This window comes from Pseudochaenichthys georgianus, chromosome 7 (genome assembly GCF_902827115.2).
Source record: "Pseudochaenichthys georgianus chromosome 7, fPseGeo1.2, whole genome shotgun sequence".
NCBI lineage: Eukaryota > Metazoa > Chordata > Actinopteri > Perciformes > Channichthyidae > Pseudochaenichthys > Pseudochaenichthys georgianus.
Genome location: NC_047509.1, coordinates 22,546,694 through 22,557,645, shown reverse-complemented (window position 1 = coordinate 22,557,645; position 10,952 = coordinate 22,546,694). Strand labels below are relative to the sequence as shown.

At 40.9% G+C, this 10,952-nt stretch overlaps 1 protein-coding gene across 2 annotated transcripts; it reads right to left on the bottom strand.

The window, feature by feature from the left end:
* Window positions 1-111: 111 nt before the first annotated feature.
* Window positions 112-10,354, bottom strand: gpr157 (G protein-coupled receptor 157). 2 transcript variants are annotated; one of them, XM_034086340.2, is made up of 5 exons: window positions 9,744-10,354; window positions 7,908-8,121; window positions 6,717-6,911; window positions 2,335-2,554; window positions 112-767 (listed from the first exon to the last, which is right to left on the bottom strand). In XM_034086340.2, exons 1-4 carry the CDS (start codon window positions 10,118-10,120, stop codon window positions 2,345-2,347), a joined length of 996 nt encoding a protein of 331 aa, XP_033942231.1. In that variant the 5' UTR covers window positions 10,121-10,354; the 3' UTR covers window positions 112-767; window positions 2,335-2,344. The 2 variants fall into 2 exon arrangements, with proteins under 2 accessions (XP_033942231.1, XP_033942232.1); XM_034086341.2 differs by having other exon boundaries at window positions 112-2,554; window positions 9,744-9,980; window positions 10,079-10,354.
* Between the last annotated feature and the right edge of the window lie 598 nt (window positions 10,355-10,952).

Below are 10,952 nucleotides of genomic sequence, written 5' to 3'. Positions count from 1 at the left end.
CTGCCCTCAGTGTAGCTGCAGAGACTGACTGACTGCCCTGATATACAAATTATTACAACCATATTACTCACTATTGCATATCACCAAGTCATCAAACAGATCAAGACACAGTGGTGGAAGAGAACATTTAATCTTATTTATCAATACTACATTGTAAACATACTCTGTTACAAGTAAGTCATGCATTCAAGATCATTAAGTAAATGTACAAAAGGTTTTCTGAATAATGTAAAATATATTACTTAATGATGTCCAGTGATACATTCATTTGCCCTTTACTTTAGTCCTGTAGCTAATGTATGTGGGGATAGTTTGCATTACATTACATAGTGTCTTTGGAGTGTAGAACCATTAAGTAGCATACTATGGAAATACGCAAGTACACCCCACAATTGTATTTTGCTGCCAACCCAGAGCAAACAGCCATACATCCCCTCACTGTGACGCCACCTTCTCAACACAAACAAGGGCCTTCCCTCTGTGAGAGTCAAACAAACAATAATCACTTTAGGATAAGAGAAAATTGGCTGTCAAAAAGATGAACATTCTGCTTCACCTTTTTTCCAACGATCACCACAGTAATGAATTTAATTTGAATGTAGCTCATCATCTCTGAGGCAGGCTCATTAAACTCAATAGATCTTAGAAAATATTTTAAAGAGCTGAAGGAACTACGGGGCTTGAGGTCGCATGAGTGTGGTTCAGCGGGTTCGCAGTGACGCCTCGTTGGTATGCGCTGGGCCTGGAGCTCAGTCGGGGAACAGGAGCTAACAACAGCGGGGGTCAAAGGAGAAGTGAGGCTCACAAGGTCTGGTTTCAAAAAGAGAAGGACGCCATGTGATGCTCGGTCATGCATCCTGACCACAATGACAGTATTGATGTCAAGTTATTTACAAATACTGATGGGGTTTTGCTACTACGGTCTAAAAATGTTGCAACTATGAAGTTAGGCAATGATAGGAAACACAAATATAGTTGGAATTAATACTAAATATGGAACATCCTAGATTAAACTTTTAATGTAATGATAAAATGCAGAACAATCTTCAATTTAGTTCATTTCATCATATTTCACTTGCAGCTGTTCTTTTTTTATGTTGCTTTGACTTTTAAATGTTTATTGTATTCAAAATTGTATGTTTTTATTGCCAGCAAAGTTTCTTATTTTTGTGTTTTTCGGTGAAAAAGATTTTTTTTTTTTCAAAGGTTGAATGTGTATTTAAGTTCATTCAACTCACAAAACAGTGCCCATATCATGTCATTTACTTTATATAGACAGTCAGATGTAATCAAGTTTCTTTCACATATGCAAAGTTATATCTGATATTTGAAATTCGATATTAAAGTAAAATCTAGGATAATCTACCCAAAATATAAACACAAACAAAAGTGTAGCTGTGATGCACTATTGTTTGCCGTTTTCCTTAGTAACAAAACAGCAGCTGTGTTCAGGTTAAGGTCATTAAAGTTACAAAGGATTGTAATGTTGACAGGATTTCACTTTGGGAAATACGTGTGAAATGTAATCTTTTCATATCCCACCTGCAGCTTAATTGTCTTCCAAGATATTTATATATCCACTTTTGCGTTACAAAATCTATTTCATTCACCAAAATAGGACCCAATGTGCTGCTGTTGTGCTATGACCTTCCACAGCTCTCTAGTAAGACGTGCATTTAGGCATATTTTAGAAGAACAATGACTGAGCACCTTACAAGTAACTCAAACTGAAAAAGTTCACTCAAGCTGACCACAACCATTCAAGCCAACAGACTTTGATAGTGGTAAGATACGATTGTGGGTGGTTGTTCTCACTTAGTCTTTGTGAACGTTTAGAAATGGACATCGTTTGTTAATCACAGTGAGAATGCTATGCAGGCACTTAACTGTGGGTCATTTTTCTCCATAAAAACGAGTCTGTACAGTCCAGTGTAACAATATAAAAACTGAATATTCATTAACTTCACAGTGATAATCCCAGAATGTAAGTGAACCCACATATTATGTGATAAGTAAAGCTGCTAACCCTTCACGGAGTGTACAGTTGTTCAAAATACAATAAGAAAAACACCTACAATAACAACTGTAAGTAAAAAAGCACTTTAAGGTTGATGTTTTATAAAACAAACAAAAAATCATGTACCACACTGAAAAAGATTCACCAAGGCAGCAGCACCCTCATCACCAGAGTGCAGACGTGTGACTCCCTGTGACATCGATGTGCAAACACTTGCAGAATCTCCAACCTCTCAGAAGGCACTCGCTGTAATGAGGCTCAAGGTGAGGCAGAGAGCTCCCCCGCGCACCGAATGTAACCCTAGTTTTTCTTCTCACCCGCAGAATATCATCCATCAGTCCCCACTCGACTGCTGCGGTCTTCTTCTCTCGGTGTGGAGGCGTCCTGTCCCGGCAGCAGCCTCTGAGCGGCGTCCTGAGAGTCCGCCCGACACTTGGAGCAGCAGAAGAGTGCGGCGCAGAGGCGTGTGCGGAGCGGCCGAGTCAGCAGGACGAACATGATGCAGTTGGCTGCTCCCTGCGAGGTGTTCCCAATTCCCTGTTGGGTCCAGACAAAAGCATTCAATGTGTAATGATGTGTAGGTGCAGGCAGCAAATATGGTAACTGAATTCAATTATTATGGTTTTCTTTTAAGAGAAGTGTAGCAGTAACAGATTATTCAATGGAATAACATATCCCTGAATCGTTTGAATCCAAATCTCTTCATATTATTATCTGACCATGATTATTGATTAGTTAATATAGCGACAGCAGGCAACAAACAAAGTTGCTGAGAGGCTGAGACCTTTCTTATTTCTCTAATGTCATCTCCTCGACTCCTCGGTCCTCCGGTAGTGACCCGGAAATGGTTTTCGGCACGCCATGTTGAAGGACATCTAATTTCTCTAAATGCACTTCGAGGACCGAGCATCGAGGAGGCTCTCTGGAGGAGCTATAATCGAGGATACACTGATGGGTCCTCCACGGCTCCTTTGTGGATGCATTTCCGGCAACAGTGATGTTTAAAAGAGGCGTGACGCACGGCCGGACTTATCTCAGCCAATGACAGCTCTGCATGCATCCCCTGGAAATTATTTTATTAACTGCTTTCATCGTGACGCGATGTTTACAGTGAGAACAGCTGTGAGGTCCGTGCAGAAAGCAGAGCAGTGTGTATAATATATATCACTCAGTATAACAGGCCTACATTAATCTATTTGCTTTAGTTTAGTAGATATCTACAAACAAAGAGTCGATATTTGTCTAAAACCATTTAGTGCTTCACATAATAAAATACACAATGGCTGTAGCCTGATATTATATGCTTTAGGAGCTGTAGCTGCGTGTTGTGTGTGTGTGTGTGTGTGTGTGTGTGTGTGTGTGTGTGTGTGTGTGTGTGTGTGTGTGTGTGTGTGTGTGTGTGTGTGTGTGTGTGTGTGTGTGTGTGTGTGTGTGTGTGTGTGTGTGTGTGTGTGTGTGTGTGTGTGTGTGTGTGTGGTGGACAGACAGGTCTCAGTTGGTTTGGTGTCCTATGCTTACTTTTAAAAAGGTCCCATGTCATGGCCATTTCTACTGATCATAATTCCATTGTTGAGGTCTACTAAAATAGATTTATATTGTGCAATTTTCCAAAATCACATTGGTTTCTCAAACAGCATCTCTGTATAGTATGTGTATTCACTCTCTGTCCTAAACGGCTTGTTGGAGCTCTATGCCCTCCCTCCCTGTGAGCCCAGTCTGCTCTGATTGGTCGGGACGTTGCAAGGCTCGTTGCTGCGAGGAGCGGACATGTTTCCGGGTCGGCGATACATCGAGAACAAGCGAAACTCATCCTGAGCACACACAAACACTCACAGCCGAAGTAAAAACAATAAGTGTGGCTTGATATTGAGTAAGAAAGAGGTTTATAACGCTGTGAGAATGGGTCTGCGGAGAGCATTTCTCCGCAATCCCAACTCGTCTATTACCAGCGTTCAGGGAGCTCTATGCAAGTCAATGGGGACTCCCTGTTAGTTAGCCAAGGGATCCTGGTGTGCGTTTCACTTCTCTTATTACTCATTTCCTCGCTCCTCGGTCTCTGCATCACCAGAACATTTTCATGATCGCTCTTTTCGTTTTACATTTTCATGTATTGTCATTTCCATTCAGTCAGTCATTAAGTGCTATTAAAATGTTAATGTGCTACATATCCACACAAACAAACAAAGTGTACAATCCAATGAATGTTAATCTAACTGGGTTTTGATAGATAATATATCTCTTTTTCTTCTCTCAATTATTTTATTTCTATTGTGCACTCTAATCAATATTAATCAAACTATTGTTTGTTTATACATTTTAAGAATGGCGTTTATCTTTTTTGAGAATAAGTTCTTATTTTGTTTAATATATTTGGGTCTACAACAGATGATACAAATGTTTATGTCGGTAAATGTGTGGCTGGGGTGTTTGTGAAAATAACGGGGACAGAGCTGCTGTCAGACGATCAGCTGTGCGGAGTCATCACAAACGGACGTCGCTTCACGTGACGCCCCGGAGGAAAGGACGTCCCATTGCTCTTTAAAGTCATTTCCCTGCTTCTCGTGGTTTCCTTGCGTCTCTCCATGGTTCCCTGGTGGGAGGGACTAGTCACAGGGAAACGACGCAAGTGAGGGACGCAAGAGAGGCTTCTCAATACTCAAATTTCCCCTCCTCGACTCCTCGACTCCTCGGTCCTCCGGTAGTGACCCGGAAATGAATTTCAGCGCGCCATTTTGAAGGACGTCTCATTTCTCTAAATGCACACCGAGGACCGAGGATCGAGCATCGAGGAGGCTCTCTGGAGGAGCTATAACCGAGGATACACTGATGGTTCCTCCACGGCTCCTCCGCGGATGCATTTCCGGGAACGGTGGAGGCGTGACGCACGGCCGGACTTATCTCAGCCAATGACAGCTCTGCATGCATCCCCTGGATATTATTTGAGAACCTGCTCTCATCGCAACGCGATGTTTACAGTGAGAACAGCTGTGAGGTCCTGCAGAAAGCAGAGCAGTGTGTACAATATATATCACTCAGTATAACAGGCCTACTCTCTTTATTTGCTTTAGTTTAGTAGATATCTACAAAGAGTCCATATTTTTCTAAAACCATTTAGTGCTTCACATAATAAAATACACAACGGCTGTAGCCTGATTATGCTTTAGCAGCTGTAGGTGTGTGTGGTACAGTATGTAGGTGTGTGTTGTACAGTGTGTAGGTGTGTGTTGTACAGTGTGTAGGTGTGTGTTGTACAGTGTGTAGGTGCGTGTGTTGTACAGTGTGTTGTACAGTGTGTAGGTGCGTGTGTTGTACAGTGTGTAGGTGCGTGTGTTGTACAGTGTGTAGGTGCGTGTGTTGTACAGTGTGTAGGTGTGTGTGTTGTACAGTGTGTAGGTGTGTGTTGTACAGTGCGCAGATGCCGCGGACAGATGGGTCTCAGTTGGTTTGATGTCCTTACTTTTAATACTTGCAAATACAACTTTTGGCCCGTAATTTCAATTCCCCATTTCAGCGACCAGAGAGAGAGGGGGGGGGGGGGGGGGTATATCCAGTCTCTGACTGTGTTACGTTATTATGAGAGTGCTCTCATACTTTAAATTGTATATATTTATATAAATATATTTGTGTGTGTGTGTCCGCATCTGTAGCCTGTTATTGTCTCATTATACCGCACTCTCAATGAATTCAAATAAAATATGTGGGGGAACAATGTTCAGCTGATCTAACAGAGATTATAAAATATGACAAAACACTCGACAGCTGATGCAGCTGTTGCCACGTCATAATGAACGGACGTCGCTTTAATATGACCGCTCAGAGGAGAGGAGTTCTCATTTCTTTAAACGTCTGCTGCTTCCCCTCCTCTCTCCTCGGTTCCCCTCCTCGGTCCTCCGCTCGCATCTCCTGTGGGCGGGTCTAAGTCTCGAGGAGGGGAGTCGAGGAGGGGAGTCGAGGAGGGGAAATTTGAGTATTGAGAAGCCTCTAAGGATTTCATTTAACCGAAGTGAGATGCAGCCCCTGTGTCACCCTCTCTTCCACACACACCTCACGCAGGTGAATAGGATTATAATGAGTGCCGCCCATATCCATGTGACCCAAGCCAACCAACCCATGGTGATCAAACAAATATCTTAGAATAAAACAAAACGCATTACTATATACGTTTCATGGCTCCTACATTTAATATTATAAACTCAGTTTATGATTGTCGTATGGAATAACTTTTTATTTTTCTGAATGAACCGTTGTATTATTATGTTAAATAGTATTTTACAATGGCAGTATCAACATTATGTAATACAACTGTCCAGGAAAGTATTAATCATAAAGGTTTTCATTTTTAACCAAGTTAAAAAAAGACTAACGGTTGGAAATATACTTAGCAACTTTTCAGATGTTTATACATATCCGTCACCACAGGAACTTTTCATGATGAATGCGTGATGATTCACAGATCTGACAGCATGCAATCCCACCATCACAAGTTCAACAGCACATGAACAAATGATACATGACAGCACATTTACACCCACACGTATGTGCTGTCATACACACAAAACAACTCGCACACACTTCATCTAAAAAGAATGAGGAAGTTTTATCAGGATATGAAACTAGATGAATGAGATTAAGACAATTAGCAAGCATCCTTTATGTTTAACATGTTCAAATAAGGGACTAAAAGAAACTTTAAACTCACATGTAGTGTGACCAGCACCGGGTGCTGTCGGGCCGGGGAGTCGACGAGCAGCAGGATGAAGCGCACGGTGCTCCAGATCCGCAGCACGATGAAGATGATGGGGATGAGAGTCAGCTTCATATCCGCCATGGAGGAGAAGGACTGTGACGGAGGCCTGGTGGCCAAGATGGGACGGTACTCTGACAGGGCAGCATGCTGTGCAAACAGAGACAAGATTTCATTCAATCTTTTCTAAATATGTATTTATAAATTTGAAGCATATATTCTTAAGTTCCAAATACAGAAAATCGGTCATTTCAAATTTCAAAGTCATTTGAATTTCCTACATATAACATTGAGGCTGCTTGAGGGAGATGTGACTTTAGAACAAATATTTTCTATATCAAAGGTCGGTTGTGTCTCGTTCCCTCAGTTTGAATTTGCGACTTATTTGATTTCTTAAAAAAAACAGACAACTTGAAGGCCAAGGGTCCAAAATACATCTTAATGTTTAGTGGACTTTTTCCTTAGAGAAATTCTTAGTATTCCAGATAGAGAATTTTGAAACCGTTTGTTTGCTCATTATATTTGATCAGTTTGTGTATATTGGTGACCCAAACTGAGATGCAGATTTAATATTTCTAAAAAAAATGTATGTCTATTTATACTTTACAATCTATTTCCATCACTACATTCAAAACCTAAATTATCTTTCTCAAAAAACATCTGAAAAGGACTTCAATAAGCAAAGAAATAACACTTTGTGGATTTGATTGTAATGCTTCTCAACTAACAAAACGACGAAGACACATTTCTGGGTAAACTTTTAGGTACATTTAGAATGTTTAACAATTTAATATTCCTGCTTAATTTTGAACATTTGATGAATTATGGAAACTTTTTTTTCATCTTTCTTTCTTTTAAGTGTGGCTATTGCTATTTAGTATATTAGGTGTCTTGACTAGCCATTTTTTACTTCTAACCACTGCTGCAGTGTTTTAACATTTTCCCAAGTGTTGTCTTTTTATACGGGTACATATGTGCAATTAAATGTAACTACTGTTTATGACTGTAATGTTGCAACTGTAGAATTTAATACAGCAATTTTCAATATCTGCAAGTTGTTCTGTGTTCTACTGTTCATGCCTATGCAGTTGTGCATCATAAGTGTATTGAATGTAGTCTGCAGGTACACAAACACTGTATCCTCACCGCTATGTGGATGTGTCTCTTGATCAGGATGTAGAGGACAGGCAGGGTGAGGTAAGCCAAGAACTCCCAGATCTTCCCGGTGAGCAGCATCCACAGGATCCGGTCTGGAGCGTGGATCCTGACCCAGCACCAGCCCACCGACACCTCCGACGCATCGTAGCCGATCTTGTACAGGCACACGGCCGCAACAGTGATGGCCAGAGGAACACCCCAACTACAACACACACAAAGAGTTTAGAGGATTTAACAAAACAACCTAAAAGAAGTCAACTTGCAAGTTTTAGGAGAGGGGTCAACATCCAAAAACTTTGAAAAGACATGTGACACCATCTGAGAGAGAACACACTGTGTGTTAGTGCACACTGCAGAGTCACCAGTTGTGTTGCTTCAGCTCTGTGTGACATAAAACCACAAAATGATTTCACTTTAACAAGCCAGTGTTTCCCCTAGGATGGAGTCATAGCAGCGGTGCTAAGGCACGTGGGCCTAGCATAATGTGAGCGTGGAGCGCTATTTTTATATAGGGGAAACACTGCAAGCAATGCCCATCTTAAGGGAATACTATACTGTATTGGCCCTACTGTACATGGCTGATATAAATCCACACCCTGTGTGTGTTTGTTTTGTATACAAGCCTTGATGAATGGCGGCTCTGTTGTGTGATTTCAAATTCAATGGAGCATTTGATAATTCACAGAAACAAACTTAGAAGAACAAACCCAGGCACTGCTTTGAGGAGTGCCCAGGGGTGAAAATGTTCTTGTGTCCAAAAATAGATCAATTATACGCCACCGCTATCCCTTAACTTATATTCACAATCAACATGGACAGCTCTTTAATCTGCAGAAGGAAAACTGAGCATTCATAAAGTCTAGTTTATGAAAAAACAAGCAGCTTGCTAAATAGCCTTCAAATGTATGATTGTAAAACTGTGTGATCTTGTTCGATACGGCTTTAATAAAATTATATTGGGGATTACCCATACAACTTGTAATGCGATTGTCTTTATGTTTTTATATGTCTTGAATGAAGCCATTTGAATGTCCTTGTTGTTGAAGGCTGCGGTACAAATTAACTTGCCTTGTCTAATGAAAAACAGGTTTAGCTCCTTTTGCGAAGACAACTAAGAGCTATCTTATTCAAGCCCAGCATAAACAAATTAGATAATTAAAAGATCACAGTGGTATGAGAGTCTGGTCATTATGGTAACATCAATTTACCTATTGCGAGTAAACCTACTACATGTTGAGATCTAGTTAACCTGCCAAATTACCAATTAGTTTGCATCCATTGTTTTACAAACAAAGTATACAGATGTTTAGTACATTCTGAATTAATGTCTTTGATACCCTAGTCCTCGGTTACAAATTGTAATTTTTACACGTTTCCCCCAGATTGAGCCATTTTCTCATGTTTGCTAGTAGCCAGAAATTGAAATATTCAAGTAAAGTCCCATCAAATTCTACTTAAGTAGAATTTGATGGGACTTTATGTGGTGCAAAGTAACCAAGCAAATGTACTCAAGTTTGAGTATACTTGGTTACTTTGCACCACTGCAAACTACACCAATATAACAAATTAACCGAAACAAACTCATGAACTCTTTTTTAGAGTTAAAACAAAGACATACACTTTTCTTTTGCTGTCCAAAATTAATAGAATAAAAATGTGTTTCTGGTTTAAGGCGATTTGTCACCAGAATATCCCAAGATGCTTCAGGGTAGCCTACAGGTGGGAGGCATCCCACTCCATCTAATGAAACTTAACTTTAGTCAGCTATCTCCAGACTCCACCAAAAGTTATTAGCTCTGGTAGTTAGCATAAGTTAGCAGTTACCTGACGATGTGGAAGCACCACACCAGGCTGTCTGCGGCTCTCTGGTTGGACCGGACGATGAATACATACAGGTACACAGCGGTGGCCACGGTCCAGAAGAAGGAGCTGGTGTTGGCGAAGGTGGACACGGCTCCCTGCGCGATGCAGTCCAGCGAGTCGGTGCGGAAGACCCGCCAGACCCCGTAAGCGTAGGAGACGGCGGACAGCCAGTCAGACACCGAGAGGAAGACCAGCAGCCTGCGGGGAGTAGTCCTCAAATCAGCCCAGATAATGTAGGTGAGGATGATAAGAGAGGAGCCCAGGAAGGAGAGTGCACATGAACACAACACGATCACCTGCTCAGAGAAGTACACGACCGTCTCATTCCCATCTGCCATACTTCAGTGAGGTCATACGATGTTTCTGCAAACACTTCCCCGAAGAAAATACTAGTCTATCTACTTTTCTACCATAGTGTCTCTCTGCTTTATTTCCCCTCGAGTTGAGCTAAATGAGTTCACAAACTTCGTCCATTGCTTTTGAGGCAAGCAAACAAACTTTTCTTGCCGTGTTTAACCCCTCCCTCCCTCCCCGCCTCCTCTGTGTTCTGTTTACCCCTCGCTGCACCAACAGGGACCCAAAGCAGAAGTCCGTCAGCTGCTCACAGGCAGACTCATAATGCTCTATTTATGGCACTAATGTCCTTTACTTGTGCAACCCGAAAGTTCTCACTAATTTGTCACGTAAAAACAGAATCCAATGTAATGCCAAACTAGGGTTTTTACATAAAAGTATGTGCATTGCCAGCAAAACATTATTATAGAAAAAATACAATTATTATGATTATTATTATGTTTTTATAAAATATATATTCTTTCAATTCAGGCATGCTAAACACAGAGCACATGTTTTTTCATTTAGCAGTCACTTATATAATATTGCATCTAATTTTACTTTGTAAATATGATTTTCTCCAAAATGAACCAAAAATGCCCCTTAAACTTCCCAATTGTCCCAATCCACATTACATCTTGCCTTTTTATAATTAAGGTGTTTTACAACAGTGACATAAAATAATAACTCACTTAAAAGAAAAGAAAATGATACATATAAACTTACAACCCTCTCTCTTTTCCTCCATACCCAAATCTCTAAAAACGGGGCTGCAACGGAGCTGATACAGACTGATACAGATTTGAAAATTCTCTGACGTCAGGAACAAGGAGCTCC